The sequence below is a fragment of the Falco rusticolus genome, unplaced genomic scaffold (assembly GCF_015220075.1).
Source record: "Falco rusticolus isolate bFalRus1 unplaced genomic scaffold, bFalRus1.pri scaffold_46_arrow_ctg1, whole genome shotgun sequence".
Taxonomy (NCBI): Eukaryota; Metazoa; Chordata; class Aves; order Falconiformes; family Falconidae; genus Falco; species Falco rusticolus.
Window position 1 is genome coordinate 32,403 of NW_023618230.1, and position 26,196 is coordinate 58,598.

Sequence of the window (26,196 nt, forward strand, 5' to 3'; positions counted from 1 at the left end):
CAATCAGAATTTGTACACAAAAGTCAGCAGAATCGTCAAAAATTTTGAGGGACACACAGGGTGTTACCCCTGATCGATGGCAGATCCGCATTCCGGGTGCGGACGGGATTGCCCATTTACGGGTCTTGTCAACCGCAACGGTTCTTGCGCAGACAGCACTATCCCAGCTTGCTAGGTCGACATTACCAATACATACGCCCAGGCCCCTGACTTGGTTCAAGGTAACTCCTTTCCATGGTGTATCCCACCTACACTGGGTTGGATTGCTATCTGATGAGTAGTCAAAGGAAGCATCGAGGGCAATGCCCTTGTAGAAGGGGGGATAGACGTCATAACATAACCAACAAGAATTCATGAGATCCGGGTTTGACTGATTCAGTGACCGAAAGGTGGCATCTAATACGCTAAAAAAGGGCTTGTCGGGTAAATGGTGAGAGTTCATGTTAGGTTGGCTTGAGGGAACTACCTGCTTGGTTAGTAAGGGATCGGCTGGGGCGGGCATGGCAGTCTGAAAGCTTTCTTTTCTTTGTTGGTTATCGCTTTTGATCACGACGTTGGGGCCAATTGCTGTTCCGCTTCTTACTTCCTGTTTTTTAATAAAAAACAGTCCCCCCCTATCTGTGCTGGGTTGCCAGTATCTAACGCCCCAAGTTTTACCAATGGTCCATCCTAGGTCGTCTTCATTGGTTACGTTTAAGAAAATATATTGGCAGTCACATTTCTCCCGGCATACCGTCCTTCCCATCCCACTAGGTCTCTTAGGGGTACAGCCTGTTGGTCTCCAACCGGTCTTAAGAAACGGGTCTGGTTTTGCTACCTTCCAGCCAGACGCGATGGTTTCACAGCCCCAGAGAGAACAGTAATACTGATAAGGGACATTACAGTAAGATTTGCAGGGGTTAGAGCTGGGACACATATAATACATTATAGCGTTCGAACAGGGAGTTGAGAGGATGAGGTCACAGAGATATACTTGGAAACTAGGGGATCCCGGGGTAACAATCCTTTGCAGTATCTTCTGGTCCTCCCATCTCGCCAGTACCTATTCCCACAGCTGATGTTCATACAAGCCGCTGGACGGCATTATGAACACCAAAATTGAGATCACACAAAAACATCGCAGCCCCGCCTTGCGGGAGCTGTTTTGCCGTTGTCTGGACTCCGCCAGTGCAGAGCCCTCAGATGCGGACAGGCCGCTTGCCGACTCGTCGTCTTCTCTTGTCACCAGGGTATACGGGTTACGGGGGTGTCCGATGATCCGGTCCTGCAGACAAAAATTCACAGTTTTCATTAGTTTTATTCTGAAGGTCTGGCTTGATAGACTTAAGTGGACACCATTTGATTCTGTTATCTTTTCTGACCGCAGCATACCCTCGCCCTGTCAGAACTAATTTCCACCCTTGTTCCCACTCTCCTAGCTCATTTCTGATCATAACGTACGGACCTTCTTCTAGCGCTCGAGTGGCCCAGTGCTTCTGGGCAGGGCTATTCACTTCATCTCCCCTGGGGAACTGGTTTAAAGCTAATAGGGCTGTCGCTAATAAGCGTGCCTGGTCCCCTGAGGGAATGACGTTGGTAAAACCTTCTGTTTTTGCTAATACCTCTAATTTAGATTTCAGAGTTTGATTTGCTCGTTCGACTATGGCTTGTCCTGTACTATTATATGGGATGCCGTGTATCAGAGTAATACCCCATTTCAGGGCGAATGCCTGGACTGATTTAGACACAAAATTTGGACCGTTGTCCATTTTGATCTGATTAGGGATGCCAAGCCACGCCATGGCTGTTAGCCAATGTTGGATGGTTGCCTTAGCGTCAGTTTTAAGGTGTTGTGTCGCTACGATCACCCGGCTATATGTGTCTACGGTTACTGCTAGCCATGCTCGAGGTTTTAGCAATTGGCAGAGCATAAAATCTGTCTGCCACACCTCGGAGGCTTTAAGACCTCTGGGGTTAACTCCGCTAGACCACAATGGTGCTTTTTGGCAGTGGGGACATGTAGCTACTATATGTTTCGCGTCAGTGGCTGAGATCCCACATCTCTTTGCTAACTCTTTAGCTCCAATGTGAAGAGAATCATGTAATTGGCGGGCATCTCTCAGTGTTCACAGCCCTTTTGCAGCGGCATCTGCTTTGTCGTTGCCGATTTGGAAGAACCCTTTGATTGGGTTATGGCTGTTGACATGGATAACCGATATAGTGCCCTTCCGTGAAAAAAGTGCTTCTTCCAGCATCAGAGCTATTGTGGATGTTGACACGCCAGGCCCCGACATGGCTAAGCAAAGCTTGGCCACAAACATTGAATCAGTTACTATGTTGAGATGTTCTGTTGGGAACAGACCGCATGCTAGCACTACAGCTGCTGCTTCCAGCTGTTGAACGGAAATTGCACGATCGGTCATTTTGACACAGTGCCATTCTCCTCCTGACTGCCATACTGCTGCCGCAGTTGAGGTCGCTGAGGATGCGTCTGTGAAGACCGTTGGTCCCTGTTGGGGCCGGTCCATGATTTTCCGCGGGAGGTCGACGTCGACAATAGCTAGCATTTGAGTCCAGGAGGGCTTTGTGGCATACCGGACTTCCCCCCCAAATCCGGTGAGGGCTATAGCTAGATATTCTAACATTGCCACTGATTGTGCTGAGAGCTGTTTGCGAAAGGGTAGGTATATTCTGGCTGGCTCAATGCCCAGATGATGCCTTAGGGTGAGTTTTCTGCCTTTCATGATGAGGTTACCGAGGCACTCGACTCCCGGAGAGAAAGCACTTGACGTTTTCCCCAGGACTATCCATTGTATTGGCTGAGCTTTTTCAGGAGGGCCTTGGGCCAGCACTCCTACTCCCCTCCCTTCCGTGAAATGCACATACAGATCGAGTGGTATAGCTGGGTTCCACCTGGCGAGCGTGTTTGATGACACCTGTTGTTCGATAAAGTCGAGAGAGTTTATTGCCTCTGTCGTCAGAGCTTTTTGTTCCCATGGGTGTTTCCTTTTTTTTTTTTTTTTTTTTTTTTTTTTACATGCATCATTATCATGGCTAGACTATAGGGATTTCGCATGCGCGGTCTTTCCAGATTTTTCCAACACATTCTGTGGGGCTTTAAAATCGCGCATGCGCATGTTCAAAGGTATACGTGGATCATTCGTGTGATAAACAATGGTTACTGCGTGCCCAGATGAAGTCCCAAACCCATTTCCCGAGCTTACTACTCCGGTAAGTCTGCCAATGGTAACATTTATGGCACTATGACCAAATGACAGGTCCCTGTTTCCAGTGTAATGTTTTCTTACCACCAGACCACCACGTCACCTGCAAGGGAAGAAGGGTCCAGAGTGTACATTTCCCCCTCTGAACATTCTGCAAGGTGAGCATTCTCAAAATGTTTAACCTATATGGTTCATTAGAAAGAAGATCAAAACTTTTTCTTCTTGTTGCTGTTTAGGCAGAGGGTGCGTTTTTCTGTTGTTTCACGTCAAGAACTTATGGCGGAGGTGGAAAAGTATAAAAGGCGTTACCATATCCTCATCTATGCGTTCCTGGCGGTTGTTTTTGCTGCTATTCTATTTTTATTCTTACTTGGCCTACATTGTTATCTGAATTGTTAAGGATCAATTGTTTCCAAATTCTTGTTGGCTATTAAAATGTTATTTTGTGTGTACATTTTGTCATACTACTCGCATTTGTTTAACGCCATCAGGTAAAACATGGAACAGCACATGGCAAAAACAATAAGGTGGCTAATCTACATAACAAATAAAATAGGATTCGTTTTACCCAGGAGCTTCCGAGAAGCCAGGAAAACAAGTCAATATTCGTCTTTCCAAGTTCGGACGGGAACATGGGCAACTTAGTAATAATTTCCAATGTGGGGGCCAGCTCGTTTCAGGAATGACTGTAACATCTGCTCCGGTATCAATCAAAAAGGGGATACTGATGGTGATACCATTTAGGGAATTATGGAGGGAACAAATCCCCCACACCACTGGCGGGTTGTCGCACCTTACTGCCAGGGCCACCCAGGGGTCCCGTCCCCACAGGGCGGTCCCTGCTGTCCCTGGGATGGAGGCCAGGTTTGTGGGGTCGTTGGCTGGGCCATAAAGTTGGTCGCTTCCTGCAGGGGCAACGGGTTCGGGAGTGACCCCCCCCTGTCTGGGGTTGGTGTAATGGGGCCGCCTGACATCCCAAGTGGGAGAGGGCTGTGTGCGGCCCGGGGGCCCCCTCCCCTTCCCGTTTCCCTGCTTTTTAAGTCTGCATTCCTTCGCGAAATGCCCTTTCTTTCCACAGGCCCAACACGGTCCTTTAGATCGGTTTTGCGGGGGGAGTGTCGTTGGCGGGTCTCCCGATTGGGGGCAATTGATCATTGCATGGCCTGGTTGGCCACATTTGAGGCATGTCATCATGCTAGCCAGTGCACGAACAGCCACTTGGATTGGGGCCAGGTGTTCCTTGCTCATGACATGTTTGATCATGTCCGCGAGACTTGACCCAGGTGGCAGTGATCGCAGGATTTCTTTGTTTTTTAGATTAGACTGTTGCCGTAAACAGTCTGCGACAAGTGGGCCTTTTGCCTCCGGGGGCAGGGCCGAGGAATCGACTGCTGCTTGGAGGCGATCTACAAACTGTGTAAAACTCTCACTTTCTTTTTGTTTTATTGTGGACCATGGCGATGGCTTGGCAATAACTCTAGAGGTCATGCGAATAGCCTCTCTAGCTGCACGAGTGGTTGCCATAACTTCATGGGCCCGCAGGCCCTGGGCTTGTGCTTGGGGGGTAATCATTGTTGGGTCTGTACCCATCAACCGCTGTAGACTGGAGCCGTGTAGCGGATGATCCGCTCCCGTTAGTCGAGCTAACTGCCTCGCACAGTTCTCCTCCCATTCTTGTTTAAACACAATCATCCCTGCCCCATCAAAAACCAACCTACAAGTCTGTTTTATATCAAACGGGAGCAAATCATCCCCCCCAAAAACCCCATCTATGAGGGTGGAGACCATGGCAGAATTGAGTCCTTTGTCCGCAATTGCTTTAACAATCGCTTGTATATCCTTAGGGTTTAAGGGCGAATGGACCCTCTGTCCCCCGTCCGTCACTCGGACCGAGAATGCTAGTGTGTCTGGTGGGCCCCAATCGGCACACGCAATTTGAATTTTTCTCCAATCAGTGAGAGGAATTTCTTTCCCCTTATGTCTATCTTTTTCCGTGAGTGGTGATATTTTGGTCTTTGTATTTGCAAGCCAAGTCTCCCATGCAGAGTCTGAGTCGGAGTCAGAGTCCGACTGACTGCTCACTTCCGGGTGTTGGTGGTATGTGGTCGGGCTTCGCCCCCTCCCTTTTCTTGTGTAATCGGGCGGGTCTTTCCCTTTTTGCCCGCCCCGCCTTCCGCTTGGGGAGGCGCCTGCCTTGTAAGGACAGTTCTTGGGAGGGTCATTCTGATTGGCTTTCTGCCCCTTGCTCATGATCTTTTCCCTTTTTTGGTCATGCCAATCACTCTTTTCCCTCCCATTCCCCTCCCCGTCCCCTCTGTGTGCGCCTGTTAACTCTAGCACTCCCCCCTGCTCCCACCGGGGGCGGTCTCGCCCCGCCCTTCTTCTTGCTGCTCGGCGCCATCTTGGGGCGCATAGGGTGGTGGTTCAGTCTGTGTATTTTCGGCCTCGGCTTTCGCCTCAGCACCCCTGGCCTCTGCAGCCAGTTTGCCTCAAAAGTTGTTTGCCGAGGATTCTGTGGGCAAGCTGAAAATGTTAGAGTCTTTCGGACGCTGAGTGGGCGTGTCACATCTCTGTCGGCTTTGAGGGTCGCCGGAACCCTCCTCAGCCGGGGAGCGTGAGGTTTGCGTAGCCGCCCCAATTCCCACCCGCGGGGTGGTTAACAGACAATCCCTGGCAGCCTTCCAGGTCTCCTGCTCGTGTCTAGCTTTTTTGAGAGCCTGGACGACTTTACCCCATGCTTTCAGATTTTTCCCACTACCAGTAGACATCGTTTCATCGCATAAAGCGCGGGAACATTTGTCCCACACATCTGGGTGGAGTATATCCACCGGCTGGTCAATGACCCCGAGCTCCAAAAGTCTCGCAACTGCGAGAGTAAAATCTTTGGGCTTACAGTCAATACCCCACTGCTTATGCAGCTGTAATCTGACCTTCGCAAGAGCTTCCATCCTCTTGGTTGGTCCGGGAGCGTCCTCCCCGCCAGGCTGGTCCTGCAGCTCTGGCCGCCGTTCACCCGACTCCAGGTGATTGATCCCGGGTTTCGGCACCACTTGTTGCCTTCACAGGCGCACGGTGACCTGGGTCAGGAACGGCACGGCGGCCGACCCCTGGCCGCGCGGTCCATCAGCTCACAGACACCAATGTGGTGGATGGCAAATGGCCTTTATTGCTGAACGACGATACACTATATAGCCTAGGTTTACAATGTCACTTCCGTCTGCTTACATCATAAACTAAAGCTGTTGGCTACCTGGAGGGGGGCCCTGTGTTTCCGTACAGCGCGAGATCTTCCGGTCGCCAGGCCCTACCTAGCAACAGGTCCCCAGCAAAGAGAGCCCCTGACCCCCCTAATCTTCTTTAAAGGCTTTTTTCATCCATGCTCGTTTTTCGACAATTCCTTTGCAAATGCCCCCTCTTGTGGCAATAGAAACACTCTACATCTTGTGAGCCAAATCCCTTTCTTTTGGGATTTTCTGGGCTCTTCTGGGACCTTTCTCCTCTCCTGTCCAGATTTTGTCCTTCTCTGAAAGCTGCCATCAAGGTTTTAGCCTGTCTCTTCTGACTCTCTTCTTCCCTTCTCACATACACTTTTTGGGCTTGTCGCAATAATACATCTAACCCTTTTTCCTGCCAATCTTCTATTTTCTCTAATTTTTTCCTTATATCAGTCCAAGATTTAGCTACAAACTGAGTTTTCAGCAGGGCTTGACCCACTTGACTATCAAAGTCTATTCCAGAATATAGCTGGAAACTCCTTCTCAGTCTTTCTAGCCATTCGGTGGGGGTTTCATCTTTTTTCTGTTGTTCATTGAAGGCTTTATTAATATTTTGTCCTCTGGGTACAGAGTCCCTAATTACCTGAATTATCACATCCCCGAGATCAACCATGTTATTTCTATGTGCAGGATCCTGATTGTCCCAATTGAGCCACTGTAAGTGCCATTTTAAATCTTCGGCTGGGCCATGTTGATGTGTCTGATCCCAATGTCTCATGCCTGCCGTTCTGATCATCCCTCGTTCTTCATTTGTAAACAAGATCTTTAAAATAGCCTCCATCTCATCCCAAGTATAAATATTAGGGCCGAGGAATTGATCAAAATGTTCTGCTACCCCTAATGGGTCTTCTAACAAGCACCCCATTTCTTTCTTAAATTCTCTCATATCCCCAGAGTTGAGGGGTACAGATACAAATCTGACTGCGGGTTGTGGTCCCCCCATAGCAGTCTCCCTTAATGGATGTAATAGATTTTCCTCCCTCCTTTCTCTAGTTTGACTTCGAGTCATTATTCAATTAGGAAGGGCCTCTTCCTCAGGTGGGAGGAGGATCAGGACCCTGTGGTGACGGAGGAGGGGGAATATAGGGTGGGGGAGATACTGGAAGTTCGTCTTCCTCCTGCCTTTTCTTCCTATCCTTTTTCTTTTCTTTTAATGGGAACAAATTAGCGGTCTGGGCTGTACCCAGGATCTATAAAAAGGCATATTCACTCCCCTCCTTATTAAATGGCTGTTTATCGTTAACACATATAATCAGTTGTTGACATATCCAATCCTCAAGGGATCCAAAAATAGGCCAATATAAATCCTTTCTTATTTGTTTTCCTCCCCATACTTCCATACAATAATGGATCATTTTTTCCCTGGACTTCCCCTTTTGAGAAAGGGAGGCATCCCAATTTTGAATCATTAGGCATAATAGGCTATCTGGGAGTATATCAGGGAGCCCACCCCTACCCCATAACTCCTGCACGGAACCAGAAGCCTTACTCTGGCCCATCTTCCGAGAGTGCCTCCTTTCACAAAATTCACTCGCTTCCCTCCGTTCGTGGCCCACGCCCTCGTGGACAATGGGAACCGCACTACAAGGAGGTCCACACTCACTTCGCCTGGTGGACTACTAAATCCGGTGGACGTCTCAGTCACTCGCACTCCAGGTACCCAATCCCCAACTGAACGGAACCGCAATATACTCACTCACTCCCGAGTCTTCGTCTGGCTGTTTGTGCAAAAAAATTACAGGGAACTCACAGAGAACTGCAGTATCTTCTTTCTCTTTTCTTTTTGCTTTCCTCTCTCAGTTCGGAAAATCCAGGTGAGCTAAATCAGAATCTCCTCCGGGACCATCCGAAGATGGGGTGCCCTCCCAGAGTTGAAGTCCGAGTCGGCTGTCTATCCGAGTCACGGCACCAAATTTGTTATAGTTGAAATTGAAATAACTAGAGTCTGAAATAAATTCACTAAGTATTTATTAAGGCAGAAAGCAAAAACAGCGCTGGGCGGCCAGGCAGTAGCAGCTCCATCCAGGCTCACAAATTCCAACAAGTAACACAGCCCTTTTATTCTCAACTTCAAGGCTGGTGTAAGCAAACAGTTATGCTCTCAGTCCCGTAGCAAGAAACTGTATATTACAAAACTAAACTGTTTGTACACTAAAGTCTAGATGAAGACAAAGGTTGTCATGCAGCAAATGAAGAGACGGGATGCAGCTTGATGCAAGCAAGTTGCCCATTTATTAGTGATTTTCTTACAATTATATACGTTCTACCTTCTACATATTACACACTGATTGGTTAAATCTTAAGCGTAAAAAACACTGATTGGTTGATATTTAAGGCACACTGTTAGAACAATAGGAACTTATTAGTTTACCTTGATATAGCAACAGTTTCTATTCCAAAATTAGGGGGTTTCTTTCTACACGGCTTTCTTGATTAACAAAGTTACATATCGGCGCCATCCGTTCCCTTATCTGGCTACTTGTTTCTCTGTCCGTCTGGTTGCCTCCTCAACTGTGACGGCTCAGGGGTCTGCAGTTAGCTTGTTCCTTTGCTCCCAGGGCTTGTGCCCTACAAGTTCTAACAAGTCTCTGTTCATCAGGCTATCAGTACTTGGACTCTTGTCCTTGAGGCCTTGTCCTGCATTGTCATAGTAACATGAGATTATGGTTTAACATTAGCCTTGAGAAGGTACATCTCCAAACTCATAGTTAACAGTTAACTCTTTTTTTGCCAGACAAAACATTCTCAAATCTGTTGCAGCAAGATCAATCCTTTTGTTAAAAACCCCTTTGATTAGCAAATTACCCTTAGTTACTTATTACACAGCCCAGGATGCCATGGGCCTTATTTGAAAGGTGCAAAGCCAGGAGAAGAGGAGGTTTGGGGACACCTAATAACAGCCTTCCCATATCTTCTTGGGTCATATCAGCAAGAAAAGGCAACCAGGTTCTTGCCTGTTGTGCATGATGGGAGTGTGGGGGCCAATGGGAATCAGCTGAAGCAAGGGAGGACAATCTTTCTCCCCATAAAGACGGTCAAGCACTGGAGTAGATGTCCCACAGAGCTTGTGCCATGTCCACCCTTGGAGCTTGTCAAGCTCCACTTGAAGGAAAGCCTGAGCTACTTGCTTCAACCCCATAACTGATCGTTCTCTGAGCAGCATGTAGGCCTGGACACCTCCTGAGGTCCCTTCCGGCATGAATGATTCTGGATCTTCATCCACCATGGATCTTGCCTTCATGATGGCAGGGAAATCACTCAGGTTTCCAGCGGCTGTTGAAGCCTAACAGAAAGTTGGTCAGATGACCTGTGACGTTCCTTTCCCACTCCAAGCTTTGCTGCTCAGATGCAGGGCTGCTTGGCTGGTTCCTATTGATTCCTGTTCTTCACCCTTTCCTACCTTTTTCCCTCCTTTCTCACACACAATTGCTTCTCCTTGACCACCCCTGTATCCTCCCATGCAAGCAGCCCACCCCTCCTTTCCCTTTCCTCCCTGGCCATTGTCTCTCCTCCTTTGGTGATTCTTTGGAGGTTTTCACCATAGGTGGCCACTCAGACAGAGGGATTGATCATCCCCCTTGACTCAGCATCATCCCCCTTGACACAGCACTGTTGTGGCCACATCCAGGTTATCTGTGCCTGGGCTTTGAGGTTTCCCATTCTGGAGGAATGGGGGAAAACTGGAGAGGCTGTGGAGGATACCTGCCTGGATTGAGTTTGGAGTCTGTGGAGAGAGACCGAAGGTGCTGGGCTTCTTGACACTGGCAAAGTGGAGCCTCAGGGCACTACAGTAATAGCATGCACCTGCTTGAAGGGGGGTGTCAGAGATAAGGGAGTGATTCCTGATAGCGACAGGAAGACAAAACCTCCACAAAGTGCTGCTTGGAAGGGTAAGATTGGATGTGAGGAAAAAGAAATGTCCCTCGGAGGGTTGCCCTCTGATGCCAGAGTTCACCCAGAGGGAGCCTGGATCGTCCCATGGCTTTGAGTTTCAAGGAGCAAGCAGGGATGAGGGGAGAAACTCCAGAAAAGGCAGAGAAATGCAGGTGTGAGGGCTGGGTAGGAAAGCAAGGAAGATGCCAACCCCCAGAGTGGAAAGAGGTGCCACATGGACAGTGTAGGGCAACTTGCAGTGGAGATGGCCCAGGGCTGCAGCAAGGCTGAATGGCCCCACAGGGGGCTGAGGCCTCTGTCCCCCTGGCAATGGCAGCTGCCTCTGCCACCAAGGCCTGTGATGTGAAACTTGATTTGGAGGGTCTTATGTTCTGCCCTCCAAGAGCCTGGGGGTCAGGGCTTGGCCTTTCTGCTTCACAAAAAAAAAATATCCAAATGTGTTTTGCAGCATTACAGCCACCGACACAGTACCTTTGCCTACCTGCAGGACTGGCCTCTAATTAGCTACTCTAACGAGTCCATGGGGACGCTTTGTCAACAATGGCCCTCAGCGGGACCCATCAATGTTTGAAGGTATTTTCAGTGTTGCTTCTGACTTGCATTCCTTCAGTGGTTGGTTCAGGCTTCTCTCAGTAGCTCAGGTTCATGAAAGAAGTCCCCAATGCCCTAATGAGGTATTTGCCTTTTTGTCATTTCCTTCAAGTCTTCAAACATGTGCAGCTAATTGAATCTGTTCCATTAATGTAGATAAGAGAGAGGATTTCAAAGTGCACCTGAAAATAATTATATTTTTTTCATAGGTTACATTTTGCTACTTTTTATGTTAGAGGGGAGGTTCTAGCAGCAATCTCCAAGTGATAATGATGCAGAGGATCTCCTGAGGAGGTCTGGACTGGTAGGAAACGCAGTCCCTTGAGGTCTGACACAGGATGGACAACCTTGCTCTGAATGTCCCCAAGACCACCCTTTTTCTCATTGTCCCCTGGGACTCACATCCCTTCTCCTTACATCAGACTTCTCCCCTCATTTCTGCAGGTGGGTGCTGCAGCTCCTTTGCACCATCCCCACCTGTTTGCCTTAGAGGACAGGCTGCACACAGGCACAGAAAATTGTTTTCAAATCTGCAGGCAATGTGAAGAATGATCAAGTGTCATAAATAAGCCAACACCCTCCACAAGCAGATGCCATGTCCAAGCTGTCTCTGATGAGGTGCCTTTCTGCAAGGGACACTCTCATTAGAAATCTTTTAGGTGCTAGATACGGAAATATAGATCTAAACACAAGGGAAGAGCTTGGTAAGGAGACAGTTCGGCTGTGGGGAGACATGCAAGCTTTTCCTTCCTGAAGTAAAAACAGCAGCACAGGTGAGAGGTACCTGTAAGTCCAAAGAATAAAGCGAGAAGAAAAGTGGTGAATAACTGAAAGAGCCTTTGCTGAGACAGTCTGCTGAAAAGATAACTTCAGAAGTCGTCACTGCCTCCTGCTCAGGTGCAAATACGTTAAAGATGAGAGAAAATAAGGGCGTGGTATAACTGTAATAATGATGGTGAAATTCTGGTATAAAATCAGTATTTCCTTGAAGTATCGCTTTTGAAAGCTCCTTTTATAGGCAGACGTCTCTTGTGGGAGAGGACAAGTAAGTGTTGCAACTGTCTTGGAAGGAGTCCATAAGTGCAGCTCGGGGAACCACAGGCTGCACAAACCCCCATGGTGAGGGGTGTGCCACCAGTTAGAGTCCCCTTGGGTGACATTTCTGGCACCTGAGCTGGTAACTGTCCAGGTGGATTTTTCCAAGGGTAAATCCTGCCTCACCAACCTGACAGCCTGCAGTTGTGTGTGAGGAGCTCCAAAGTGGATGTCATTTCCCTCGGCTGCAGCAAAACTCTGCCCATGGTCTCCCTCAGTGTTCTTCTGCCCAAGTGAGGCCATGACACTCTGGGTGCAAACAGAAAGAGATGGGTAAAACACCAGCGGGATGGTCAGGCTGAGAGAGCAGTGGGGAAGGGCTCACACCCCACCTTGAGGCCACTGGGACATACTGGGGCAGTGTGGGCAGCACAGGGGACTCTCCTGCTTACAGTTTAAGAGCTGTATAGATGACCCAGTGGAGGCAACTCTCACAGTGTCTGTCGGTGGCACCAAACTGAGAGGACCATCCCTGTGCCCTAGGGATGCCATGGAGGGGAACCCTGGCAGGTGGGGTGGCCGCCCTGTCAGGAGCTGCACAGATGCAGGAAGGACCAAGGGCAGAGCCTGCACCTCCCTCGCATGGACTAACACCCTGCAGCTGCAGGGCCTGGGACCTGCCTGGCTGGGCAGTGTCTGTGCAGAAAAGGCCCTGCTGGTGCTGGGGGACAGAAGGCAAAACACAATCCCAGCCCGTGACCTGGTAGCAGAGGCAGCCAGCAGTGCCCTGGAGCGTCTGAAGAGGTGCCTTGCCAAGGGAGCGCGGGAAGTGATTGTGTCCCCATCCTCATCACTCATTACACCCCGAGTAGACTGCTGTGTTAATTTTTGGTGTTGACTGGGGAGGGAAGGAGGGAAGAAGTTTCTCAATGGCCCCAGAGAGAACCCATTACAGCAAGGAAGACGTGTATGACTGGGAGTGAGTTCAGTGAAGAGTCACTGAGATGCTCAGGCGCTGGAACACTTTCCCGGGAGGGGAAACTGAGGGCAAGGCCCTTGATCAGCCTGCACAAGGGAAGGCCCCGGGAGCCTCCTAGTGACCTGCCAGTCCCAATGGGGAGGTGGTCAGGAAGAAGAGTCCAGTCTTGGAACTATGGAGCCTTTCAGGAATGTGATAGGCAATCGTCAGATGTGGAAATAAGAATATTTTTGGCCAGAGGTAATGCAGTGACCAGCCTCCACATCATGGGGTGCCTGAAGCTGTAAACAGAATGGAAACAAATGCTCTGCTTGGGTAGTGTGAACTTCTTTGCTAAAAGCGGGGGGAGGCAGAGAAATCTCAGTGCTTTCTGGTTCTTGTGAAAGATTTAATACCTCTATGAATGGAGCTGGATGTAACAATTTTGTTCCTCCTTTTCAGTCCCTGACACCCAGAAGCCTGACTTGCTTTTCCTTCTCCTCCTCCTAACAACTGGTGAAGGGATGGGAAGTAAGGAAGCAGAGAGCCCCGAGGTCATAGTGTCATTTCCTTGGACATCCCATCTAGTATCAAGAGGGAAAATGAGCCTGCAAGGCCAAATGAACAAGGTCTATGGACACGGAACACTGTGTCTAAAATATTGCCTGAAGGCCTGCAGACCTACAGCATAGATCACACTGGGGTTGAAACTCCTGCCTAGCTTAAGTGGCCTCCTGGAGCCATGGAGAAAGCTGTGGGTGGAGGCCCCAGGTGAGCCTGGTCAGGGCCAGGAAGGCCTAGGGATGCTCTCAGGGCCCTGCCCCCATGGGATCCCACCTGCCAGTGCCCTCAGCAGGCCAGGTTCTCCCTCCCTCCTGCCCCAGGGCTGTGCTCTGCTGCTCTCCTTCCCCACGTGCCTGGGCATCAGGGACACCACAACTGCACAGTCACTACAACAAGGTTGTCACTGGTCTTCACATCACTGAGGATTTCTTACTTTTTGGAGTGCCAGGTGCAGGTGGGCATCAGACTGGGTGGGCTGTTGGTCTGGGGAACTCGCCCACAAGCCCCTGGGCTCCTGGCATCCTTGCTTACCTGTGCAGTGATCACCAAGGAGACGGATTCCCCCAGGAGAGACAGGCTCTGTGGTCCACAGGTTTCCTCAGGTCATTTCAAGCAGACATTGTTCATGCCTCACCCTGACTGTATGACCCGTCACTCTGTCCTGGCTCGGGCTGGCATGGAGTGCATTTTCTTCACAGCAGCCCTTCTGGTGCTGTGCTTTGCGTCTCTTCCTAAGGCAGCGCTGACCACGCACCAGTGTTTTGGCCACCGCTGCAGAGTAATCACCAAGGCTTCTCTTTCTCACACTCTGCCTGCGCTACAAGGAGACTGGGGGGACGCAAGGAGCTGGGGCAGCTGACCCCCAGTGACCACAGGGATATTGCATATCCCAGGACGTTGTGCTCATCAATAACAGCTGAGGGAAAGGAGGATGAAAAGAGGACATTCGTGGTCATGGCATTTGTCTTCCCGTGTCACTGACAGATGTGCTGAAGAGCAGCTCTTATGGGGATGGCTGAACCCCTGCTGCCCATGGCAAGGAGTGAGCGAATTGCTCATGTTGCTCCTTGCACACAAAGCTTTTGCTTCTCCTGTTGAACTGTGTTTTTCCTGACCTGTGAGTTTTCCTCTGATCCTCTCCTCCATCAAGCTGGGCATGGAAGGGGTCAGTGAGCAACAGATGCTGGGCATTTGGGTGCTGGACTGGGTCAAACCACAACTAATTCCTCCCTCAGTGCCACCCTGGCTGCTCTCCCCTTTGTTCCACACACAAGCTCTCACCCAACCTCATTGCCTGTCCAGTACCAGAGCTCCATGTATCTGAGCTGCCCTGACATCACACAGAGCATCCTCCACTCCTCTCAGGACAAGGGAGAACGCCCTGACAAGCCATGTCTCTTCCATCAGGGCCATCTGGTCGTCAGGGCTCCTACACTTCATGAGATAAGTTTCAGCAGTACAGTGAAAGAAGAAGGCAGGCAATGACCACTTTGATGAATACAGAAGACTTGTCCAATTGCTATTGATGCAGAGTGTCCCCTGAGGAGGTGTGGCCAGGTGGGAAAAGCAGTCCCTGGAGCTAAACTCTGCGTGGACAGCCTTGCTCCTCACCTCTCCAGCCCCGTGATATCTTTCGTCAGCCCCATGGCACTTACATCACTTGACATCAGACTTCTCTAACCAACTCTGCAGATGAACATTGCAGGGTCTTTGCAGCAATTACTACCTGCTTCCCTTAGAGACCTGGGTGCAAATCGGAATACAACGTGTTTGGGTTTGTTGTTTTTTTTTTTTTAACTAGGGGAAAAATAATACTATCTAATAAATAATAAATTAGACTTCTCATCTGATTTATGGTAAGTTCAAGCAGATCCACATGAGGTCTATCATCACCACTGCTGAAGTGTTGCCTATAGGGAATATTAGGGAGATTACTGAAAGGCAGTCAAAATTTAACTCCATGAAGCTCAAAGCAGAAACTAGGTAGGTGAGAGGGACAGGTATGATCAAAGAGTAAGAGGAGGAAGGTATGTCGAAGTTAACTTCTTAATCCATAGATGTAAGTCAGAAATCCATATGAGGTGTTGACCTTCTGGATCTCATGCAAAACATTATGTCATTTCCAAATCTCTTGGAAGTCAGTAGAAATTCTTCCACATTCATCTACATGCTCACAAATGGTATTAACAATAGTAGCGACTCCACCTTGAGATGCCAACTTCATATCTAGTGCTATTCTATTTTGCACAGCTATAGGAACTGTTTCTGAAAGGTCTTCCTGCAAAACTTTTATGGCATTTGCAGTGTCCTTGGCCATCTCTTCCACTCCTGTGGATCTCTTTATCACTGCCTTCCCCAATTCAGCAGCCCCAAGCCAAGGAATAAACCACCCAGCAAAACAGTGAAACCCAGTGGGTCTCTCTGTAAGGGGTGGTTGATTCCGCCTGTATCTCCACAGGTAAGTTGTTCACCACCGACTGTTGTCCAGTGTCTCAGTCAGTCATATCAGGAAAAATCCCTCCCCGTGTACATCTACCCGACCATCTTGGTGGTAACGCTTTTTGTGCTACACGGGCACATATCCAGCAGCACCCAGTGCCCAGTGGAACGTTCCAGTACCTACTGCTAGTTAGTTCTGACAGCTTCGTGAAATGCCTTGAGCAATCACAATGTGGGTAGGGCCCCACAAAGAGCAGAGTTCCATTTTGGTGTGTCTCGGCTTCATTTTAGTAACACACTTCACACTGAGTGTGGATTCAGTATTGCCCAGGTCTGGAGGTCAGTCTCGTTCCAGTGAGTGTATTTTGGTCTTAGCCACAAGTTACTCCCACTAGTCCCACATGGGATGGGGATACCAGCTACAGGCATTCCTGCATGAGGGCATTCAGGGAAATGGGTACCTACCCAACAATCACTCTAATTAAAAACATTCATCGATCCTTCCACCATTTTCAAATGAGTATTCCATGTCCATGACTCCTCCTGATCCCACCCAAGTTGAGGATTTAGCATACCACATCACAGGCCAAATTCTATACATCTCTAAAACATGTTTCAACATATATCTACAAAGGAGAGACAAGTAGCAGACTCCAGCTTCCCTGTAGACAGCCCAGTCTTATCTGGGGTCGCATTTCAGTCATTCACTTATATGCTGTCTGGCAACAATGCAAGATACCGAACCTAGAACTTCATGGTTCTGGAGGTAGTTTCAAACATAAAGTTTTTTTGGTTGCTTGACAGTCCATTCTGGTGATGTGGCTGCTTAAACCCTGCTATGGCACGTCCATGGAGTCACTCCTTCAGGCCTGACAGCAGTGTAGGTGCTGAGCAAAATCTGGAAAGGTCCTTTCACTTCTCTTCAACTGATCATCCAACCACGTTCTAAGATACACACAATCTCCGGGTTGGTAGTGATGTACAGGCACGTCCAGGGACAGATCTGCGCTCACAGTGACGTACCTCTGGAGAGAGGACAGGACCTTTCATAGAGACTGAACATGCTCTTTTAAGCCATGTTTCCCTTCTATTATTTTGGGATTCAGTCCCATTTCTGTCACCTGGCAAGGTTTACCATGTATCCTTTCCAAAGGACTAACTCTCTCCTTCCGTTTACGCCGGATCCTGTATCTGTAGCAATGCTGAGGGAAAAGCATCTGACTGCTCTCTCTGAGGTTCTTGGCAGATTTTACTCATCTGTCCTTTCAGGCTTTGCTTCATTCTTTCTACTTTCCCGCTTGATTGAGGTCTCCATGGAGTGTGGAGATCCCATTTTACCCCTTCTATTTAGCTAAAAGCTGAGGGGCTTCTACTACCAAGTGTGGATCCCAACACGCAAAGAAAGTCCTATGGGTACCCCAAATCTCAGTATTATCTCTGAACTTACACTTATGATACTTCTTATTGGTGCGGCAAGGGAAAGCTTCCAGCCAGCCTGAAAAAGCATCTGCCATGACTAAAAGGTACGGTTACCCATTTTGCTGCAATAACTTGGAAAAAGTCCATTTGCCAGTAATCCCCTGGGCTTTGCCAGCCCTGGGAAAGGTCTTTTGGGGTAGGTGAGGGTTATTCTTCAGGTACACCTCAGGCTTCTTCACTCTGCTTTTTGTTTTCCCAGTCATGGTACATTTAGACCTTGCCCTTTCAAGGCTTCTAACATCCTCTCACTTCCCCAGGGAGTTTCTTGGTGCTTCCTTTTAACCAATTCACACATAATTCCCTCTGTAAATGTTAGTTGATGCGAAGGAGTCACCCATCATCCGTGATTTGGGGTTGCCTTCAGCATATTAGCCAACTGATTGTTTTCTGGTGGATCCTGTGGGCTCTTAGGTCCTAATTTCTGCCGTTTCTCTGGCAGGACCAGCAATATTTGACTTTCAGCTGCTTCTTTCCTTGCTTGATCTGCCACTTGCTGCCCTAGATGCACCGCGCTATCTCCAAGGTGCTGCACTTTACAAAGCATAATTGCCAGCACCCTGGGTCAGCTGGTCACCTGAAATGATTGTTGGGTGTCTAGCCCATAATTTGACGGGGGATCCTTGAGAGGTTCACAGTCCTCTTTCTTTCTTTCTTTCCAACCGCCCCATCGGCATGGACTATTCCAAAGGCAAATTTCAAATATGTCCATACATTAAGAAAGCCTTGTCTGTTGATAAGAATGCCAGTGCCCTTAGTAAGGCTGTGAGTTCTGCCTCTTGGGCCCACGTGTCAGATGAGAGGGCTTTGGCTTCTCTTCTCTCTCTGATAGTTACCACCACATATCCTGCTCTTTGGCTCCCATTTCGCACAAAACTACTACCACCTACAAGTAAGTCCCAGTCTCCATTTTCTGTTGGCGTGCCTTTTAATTCCACTCAGCTAGAATATACCTCTGCCCTTGTCTTTAAACAATCATGAGTTACTTCTTCTTTTCCACTGAGATCATGTCATTTTTGCCCAGGTGTCAGTTCCTGGGCCTCTTGCATCGGTAATGCTGTAGCTGCCACCGTGCGGGGAAACGTTGGTCGTCCTTTACTGACACTGTCCAGCTGTTTGGAAAAGCTCCCCACGGCTCTGCTCCATGGTTCCAGTCTCTGGGCCAACACTCCTAAGGCAACGTGTCACCTTTCATGCACAAAGAGTTCCAATGGGTTTTCTAGATTTGGGAGGCCTAGAGCTGGAGCACTCATTCCAGTCCGTTTCCATTCCGTAAATGCATCTCTGCACTCCTGAGTCCAGACAAGGAGGTTTCCGTTTCCTCCGACACCTTCATATGGAGGCTTGGCAATGAGTCCCGAATTCATTATCCATAAGTGACACCACCCGGCCATTCCCAGGGATGCTCTGAGCTCTTGTTTTCATTTGGCTTCTGGGATTTGACAAATGGCCCTTTTCCTCCAGCTCCAAGACTCTGCTGGCCCAGGCAGGTTGTAAATCCCCAATTGGTTGCTTCTTCTGGGGTGGTCTCTGCCTTTTCCCAGGGTACTTTGTACCCTGCTAGCCCCCAAAGTTTAGGAGGTCCTTGTTATAGAATCTTCTTTACTACTGGTTGCTAGCAGTACGTCACCTACCTATTGCAGCAAGGCGACAGTTTCATACCTCTTTTGCCAGCTTTCCAACTCCCTGGCGAATTGATTTCCAAAGACTGTAGGACTATTCTTAACGCCTTGCAGTCATACAGCCCTGCACAGCTGGGTTTCTCGACCAGTTTCAGGGCTTTCCCATTTGAAACCAACCGATTGGTGACTGGCAGCAGCCAGCACAAGGCAGAAGAACGCATCTTCACATCTCATACAGTAAACCATTCCTCATTCTCCTTCAGGGTGGTCAGGAGGGCATATGGGTGTGCTACTGCCTCATGGACATCTTGCACAGTTGGATTTATAGCTCTTGCATCTTGCACCAGTTTGTATTCTTCTGAATTTGGCTTCCTGGCTGGTAATACTGGAGTGTTATGTTCTGATTGGCATTCTCTTAGTAACCCAAAATCTGTGATCTGTTCAATTCATGGCTCCAACCCTTTCCTGACTTGTAGTTTAACTGGCTACAGCTTTTGACTTGCTGCTCTGCCATTTGGCTTCCACTGGATGATTACTGGTTCCCCTGCTTGGGATTGCCCTGGTCTTCCTGAAGCCCATACAAGAGGTATTGCAGCATTTGTACCTGCTTCTGGTATCTTCTGTAGCTCGGCTTCCTTCTGCAACATAAAAACGTGGGCATCCCAATCTTGATTGTCAGGAATATGGTTCCTCTGAGGAAGCCCAGGTGGCATCTCCGGTAGCTTTGGTTTCTGTCAACCAGCAACTGAATGCCAGCCCTGCAGTGCGTCACGGTCTGACCCAAGTTCATCCAGCTGGTCCATGAACAGGAAGCCCATCACAGTGGGGGTTCCAATCACCTGGCTACTCCCACACTCCCCTGGTACTTATTCCAGCAATCCTTTGCTCAGCCCCGTGAAGATACCATCAAAGAACCAGTGCATGGTTCTCACAGTGTTCCTGGATCACAGCATACCCAAACTGAAGCACATTTTCAGCAGCACCATGTCCTCCTGGAGGTCAGCCTCCCCTCCCCCACAGGCCTTCAGGGGCCTCAGCAGCACTGCAGCTAGCCAAGCCTTCCTCTGCCAGGGCTGCAGAGCCCAGCACAGCTTTTCTGGCCTTGCAGAGGGCAGGGCTTCCTCTGCTGGTGCGCTTAGATTGCCACCGCCACCCACTCCAGCGGGTCTCTGGTCTCCAGCACAGCGCGGGCACACGCTGGGTCGGGGGCGCTTGGTACCAGCTTTGCCCGAGAGAAGCCTGAGCTTGGCCCCAGCGCTACGGCTGAGGTGCTGCAGCCCAGAAGCGCACCGATGGCTTGGGCCTGGGGCACAGGCAGGAGGAGCTGGACTTCCACATGCTGTCATCGTGCTGGATATGGCTGGAGAAAATCATGCTATTGATGAAATAAATCATGAGGGGTGGTGGGACAGGTCACAGTGGTGCGGCAGGGGAAGGTGTGGGCTTTTCACGAGGGACAGGCCAGGAAGCTGAGGAGGGGATGCCCTCCGTGTGCAGGCACTTGTTGCACGTGCGGATCTCCTCTACGGGGTGTGCAGCAGGTTGGGTGAGCCCTTGCAGGAGAGTGTCAGCGAGAGGCCGGTTAGTGTGCCGTCCTGGTGGGAGACACAGCACCCGCACTCAGGGTACGGCAGTGGAGAAAGGCTTATCTAAGCAAGCCAAGGAAGTCTGCACGTCCATGATCCCAGCTCTTATGGGGGACTTCATGACCCTGACACTTTCTGGAAGGGGAGCACAGCAGGATACACCCTGTCCAGCTGGTGTCGGGGGTCTCTTGAGACAAATTCTTTGCACAGGTGTCAGGCCAGCAAAGGTGACGCTCACCTGAACCTGGTCCTTGCCAAACAGGCAGTGCTGCTGAGGGATGTGAAAACCAGTGTCAGCCCTGGCTGTAGTGCTCATGAAATAGGGGGAGAAGACTTTAGCCTCTTCAGGGGACTTGTAGTGGTAGTCCCATGGGCAGCAGCACTCAAGGACAGCAGAGCTGTGTACGGCTGGTCATTCAGGAAAGCATTTTCCAAGCAGAACTGTCCATACCGAGGAGCAGGAAATCAAGCAGACATGCCCAGAGAGATTCTTGGCTAAAGAAGGAATTCCTCAAGAATCTCCAGAGAGAAAAGGAAGCATCCTGGAGGTGGATGCAAGGGCTGAAAGAGGAATTTAGAAATAGGGATGTCTTCAGGGAAGCCAAAGCCTGCTTCGTATGGGGTCTTGCAAGATGTTCAAGGGCATCAAGAGGATCTGTCACTACTTGCAGAACAGTTTAAGAAATAAACAAAGCCCCTGTGTGGCCACTGCTGAGCTTAGTAAGAGCAGGTCTAGATAAAACTGAACATCCTCCAGGTCCTCTTTGCCTTAGTCTTCCCCAGCATCGTGTCCCAAAGCTTTGTGCCTGAAGGCAGGACTCTGGAGGGAACCAGCCAAGTGTGGATGGGAATCAAGTCAGGAGTCATTTGACCAAATTCAATGCTTCCCACTCCAGGGAGGTGGAGGGGCGGCATCCCAGGGAGCTGTGTGAGCAGGCCGATGTCCCAGTGAGGCCATTCTCCATCCCCACTGGAAGGTCCTAGAGACTGGAGGAACTTCCTCTTCACTGGAAGCACCCATGAATCTCGTGATACCCAAGAAGGACAAATTGAAAGTCCTGCCCCTAAAGTGGACCGAGGCCCTGCGATGACACAGGGCAGGGACTGCCTGGCTGGCTCCTTGGTTTGCATTCGGCAAACTAGGAGCCATCAGGAAAGGTGACCAACAGCCTCCTGGGCTGTATGGCCAGGAGCACAGCCACGGCAAGTCATTCCCTCCCTCTGCTTCCCACTTGTTTCACCACACCTAGAGTACTTGTCTAGCTTTGGTGCTCCGCAATAGCAGAGAGACACTGGCACGCTGGAGCCATTTCAGTAAAGAATCACAGAGATGGTCAAGGCTGGAGCACGTGCCCTGTTAGATCAGGCTGAGGGAGCTGGGCTGGTCCACCCTGGAGAATGGAGGGCTTTTGTGGGAGGATGTAAGAGCCTTGCGTTGCCTATGGCAAGGTTTCCAAGTACTCACTGTGGTACAAGGCAGGAGCACAGGAAGCAATGAACTGAAGCAAGAGCACTGTCCTCCGTCTTCACCTGCAGCCTTCAGAGGTAGTGAGAAGAAAAGAAAAAACACCACTAAATGCAACTTAGAAGGTTCAGATTGGGTATGAGGAAAAATGTGTGTCTGTCTGAGGGTTGCCCTCTGATGCCAGAGGTCACCCAGAGGGAGCCTGGGTCAGCCCATGGCTTTGAGCTTCAAGGAACAAGCAGGGATGAGGGGAGAAACTTCAGAAAAGGCAGAGAAATGCGGGTGTGAGGGCTGGGTGGGAAAGCAAGGAAGAGTCCAACCCCCAGAGTGGAAAGAGGTGCCACACGGACAGTGTAGGGCAACTTGCAGTGGAGATGGCCCAGGGCTGCCGCAAGGCTGAATGGCCCCACAGGGGGCTGAGGCCTCTGTCCCCTGGCAATGGCAGCTGCCCATGTCACCAAGGCCTGTGACAGGAAACGTGATTTGGAGGGTCTTATGTTCTGCCCTCCAAGAGCCTGGGGGTCAGGGCTTGGTCTTTCTGCTTCATAAAAAAATCCAAATGTGTTTTGCAGCATTACAGCCACCGACACAGTACCTTTGCCCACCTGCAGGTCTGGCCTCTAATTAGTTGCTCTAACGAGTCCATGGGGACGCTTTGTCAGCAATGGTCCTCAGCAGGACCCGTCAATGTCTGAAGGTATTTTCAGTGCTGCTTCTGACTTAGATTCCTTGAGTGGTTGGTTCAGTCTGCTCTCAGTAGCTCAGGTTCATGGAAGGAGCCCCAGGTACCCTAAAGAAGTTATTTACAGTTTTATCATTTCCTTCAGATGTTGAAGACCTGTGTAGCTAATATGAGCTGTTTCATGGTGTAGCTAAAAGGGAAGATTTCGAAGTGCACCAGATGATAATTCCTTTATTTATTTCATAGGTTATATTTTGCTACTTTTAAGGTTAGAGGACAGGTTCTAGCTGCATTCTCCAAGTGATAATGATGCAGAGTGTCCTCAGTAGTTCTGGATTGGTAGGACATGCAGTCTCTCGAGGTCCGACACAGGATGGACAAGCTTGCTTTTCATAACCCCAACCCCAACCCTTTTTCTCATTGTCCCCTGGGACTCACATCCCTTCTCCTTACATCACACTTCTCCCCTCAATTCTGCAGGTGGGTGCTGCAGCTCCTTTGCACCATCCCCACCTGTTTGCCTTAGAGGACTGGCTGCACACCAGTACAGAAAATTGTTTTATATCTGCAAGCACTGTGAAGAACGATCAAGTGTCCTCAATAGGAAAACACACTCCACAAGCACAGGTCAAGTCCAAGCTGTCCCTGACGAGGTGCCTTTCTGCAAGGGACACTCTTAGGAGAAATGTTTTAGGTTGGCAGATACGGAAAGGTAGGTCTAATCACAAGGAAAGATTTGTTTATAGGGGACAGATGGGCTGTGGGAAGACATATAAACTCTTCCACCCTGAAGCTGAAACCAGCAGCACAGGTGAGAGGTACTTGTAGGACCAAAGAATAAAAGGAGGAGAAACCTGAAGGATAATGGAAAGAGACATTGCCGAGACAGTCTGCTGAAAAGACATCTTCAGAAGTGGTCATTGTCTCCTGGTCAGCTGCAAATATGTAGAAGATGAGAGAAATTAAGGACAGATGGTATAAAGGATTAGTGGTAGTGACAATCTGGAGGAAAATTGGTATTTCTTAGGAATACCCCTTTGGAAACCTCCTTTTATAGGCAGAGGTCTCCTGTGAGAGAGGATGGCTGAGCAGGTGTTACAACCAAGTTGAAAGAGTCCATAAGTGCAGCTGGGGGAACCACAGGCTGTACAGACCCCCATGGTGAGGGGTGTGCCAGCAGTTAGAGTCCCCTTGGGTGACATTTCTGGCACTGGAGCGGGTAACTGTCCAGGTGGATTTTCCAAGGGTAACTCCTGCCTCGCCAACCTGACAGCCTGCAGTTGTGCATGAGGAGCTCCACAGTGGATGTCATTTCCCTCAGCTTCAGCAAAACTCTGCCCATGGTCTCCCTCAGCGTTCTGCCCACGTGAGGTCATGACACTCTGGGTGCGAACAGAAAGAGATGAGTAAAACACCAGCGGGATGGTCAGGCTGAGAGAGCAGTGGGGATGGGCTCACACCCCACCTGGAGGCCACTGGGACATACTGGGGCAGTGTGGGCTGAAGAGGGTCCCAGTCGGAAAGTCAGCCAAGTAACGACAATCGCACCAATGTGGCTACATGTCGTCCTACTTTATGTAGCAACTTTGTCATATTTATACTTCTAATGCACTGTTCACGCGGCAGCTGCCTGACAGTCATTGGCTGTCGGTTACGTATTCATGTTACCTGTGCATTGGTTGTCATGCTGCAAGCGCCTAAGAAGGATGTGCTAACCTAGCGGTTTTCATATCTTGCTTGGCACCCGGCCTTGTTCTTGTACAATGCTCATTATTCTTTATTCTGCCTATTCAAGGACAGTACACGATCTTCAAAGGAACTTTGTAATCTGCAGGCCAGGGTTGTCCAACTCCTGCAAGGGGACAGTGTGCCCTTGTTCTGCCAAGAATTCCCCTACACATCCCCCTTTTTTTTTTTGGACAACCCAGGCTCTATCAACAATTGATTCCAAATCTTCCTTCATACAGGAGAAAATATAACAAAAGATAACAAGCACAGCAAATATAACAACAAAAATTTAATCCCTTCCATCAATAAGGTTTTCTACCAGCCAGCGATTCCCCATCCCTTCAGCCAATCGTCATAAGGATTTTCAGTAACACTGAGTTTCTTCATATTATCTTGCAGTTGGGAAAGCTTTTTGTGAATGGACTCAGAATGATCAGCAAGATTCATACAGCACATTCCCTCAAAATCCTCTCAGCCGTGTCCTAGTGCTAATAACAGAAAATCAATGGCAGCTCGATTTTGTATTAAAGCATGTCGTATACTGTCGACATCAGTGGTGAGTCATCTAATACTCTGCAGGTAATGTTAATTTGTTCTCTGTCCAACAAGCCAACGGTCTCAACTGAGTGAGAGCCTTGGCAGAAGCCACTTGTGGTGTAAAGAGTGATGCTGAAATGACAGATGGACGTTCCCACAACTCAACATCATCTGTACATTCAGGTCCCAACTGGTATACACGACGTCTGATGCGTTTAAACTTGTTACTTATGTTCAGCATTTGATGGATACTAGGGGCAAATAATGTTAGTTTGCCAAAGCAGCATGGTCCTCCCGGTGCCCTTGCAGGTACGGCGGGCCAGGCACCATCTCCACAAACGCGGAATACTCCCCGAGGCAACATCTTTGCTTTTTCATTTGTCTCACCAGACCATGAAACAGGCCAAGTCCAATCGTTACAGTAACCGGTGATGTTAGAATGCCAGGGGGACCCAGGGGCAATCCAAGTACTATCATCTCTTGGTTTGTGGATCCTAAAATTACCTGAGTCAATGTCTTTCTTGTAAAACCCCAAAAATAAACAGTAGTTTCCCGGCATAGATCCTAAGATGTCAAGCTCCTGAGGTTCCATGCCGGTAACATTCCGGCCCCGAGCAATTTGGAACGCTTGAGCCCCCGAGGGGTTCCTTGGAATACCAAGTGATTGGCACCAATCGGCTTGCACAGACCCACTGTTGATGGTGCAAAAGTCATTTGCTGCTTGGTCGAGGTAGTCGGAGTATATTTTACCTGTTGTCCAGCGCCCAAACTCCTTCACATGGTTTAAAGGGACCCCAATCAAACAGGTACGAAATGGGTCAGATGGGGTAGCTAATGGTAAGCAAAATGAATCTTGCCCTGTCTTGTTGGCCCAGGTAACCCACATGTGCATTTGTGGTTGGACAGGAACCCATGCTGTTCCTTGTGAGGGCATGCTGATGACTCCTATCAGCCCTACAATCAGATCAAACAATTCCATTATCTCGCAATCTTGTTCCCAACTGACAAAAGAAGCACCACAAGCCAAGAGCTTGTGTTTTCTTTGTAGCTAAAACAACAGTTAGGTTTTTGTCAAGGCCCACCAAGAGATAGCTTCTATTCTGCTGTCAATACTTTCTGGCATCCATATTGCTGGAAAATG

At 49.2% G+C, this 26,196-nt stretch overlaps 1 protein-coding gene and 1 long non-coding RNA gene across 3 annotated transcripts; one reads left to right on the top strand and one right to left on the bottom strand.

Annotated features, from left to right (window-relative positions):
- Positions 1-892: 892 nt before the first annotated feature.
- Positions 893-6,530, bottom strand: LOC119142105. 2 transcript variants are annotated; one of them, XM_037374819.1, is made up of 2 exons: positions 4,651-6,530; positions 893-1,301 (listed from the first exon to the last, which is right to left on the bottom strand). In XM_037374819.1, the coding sequence occupies exons 1-2, from the start codon at positions 5,451-5,453 to the stop codon at positions 1,043-1,045; spliced, it is 1,062 nt and encodes a 353-aa protein (XP_037230716.1). In that variant the 5' UTR covers positions 5,454-6,530; the 3' UTR covers positions 893-1,042. The 2 variants fall into 2 exon arrangements, with proteins under 2 accessions (XP_037230716.1, XP_037230715.1); XM_037374818.1 differs by having other exon boundaries at positions 893-1,293; positions 4,643-6,530.
- LOC119142106 lies at positions 2,772-3,457 on the top strand. The gene is made up of 3 exons (XR_005102156.1): positions 2,772-3,210; positions 3,294-3,361; positions 3,440-3,457. It is a non-coding gene; the product is annotated as an uncharacterized LOC119142106 (long non-coding RNA).
- Positions 6,531-26,196: the final 19,666 nt, after the last annotated feature.

Coding starts and splice junctions, on each gene's coding strand:
- LOC119142105 (XM_037374819.1), bottom strand. CDS start 5,453: ATGAGCAAGGGGCAGAAAGCCAATCAGAATGACCCTCCCAAGAACTGT. Junction 1,302..4,650: donor AAGCCATCGCCATGGTCCAC/AATAAAACAAAA, acceptor CCAGACCTTCAG/AATAAAACTAATGAAAACTG.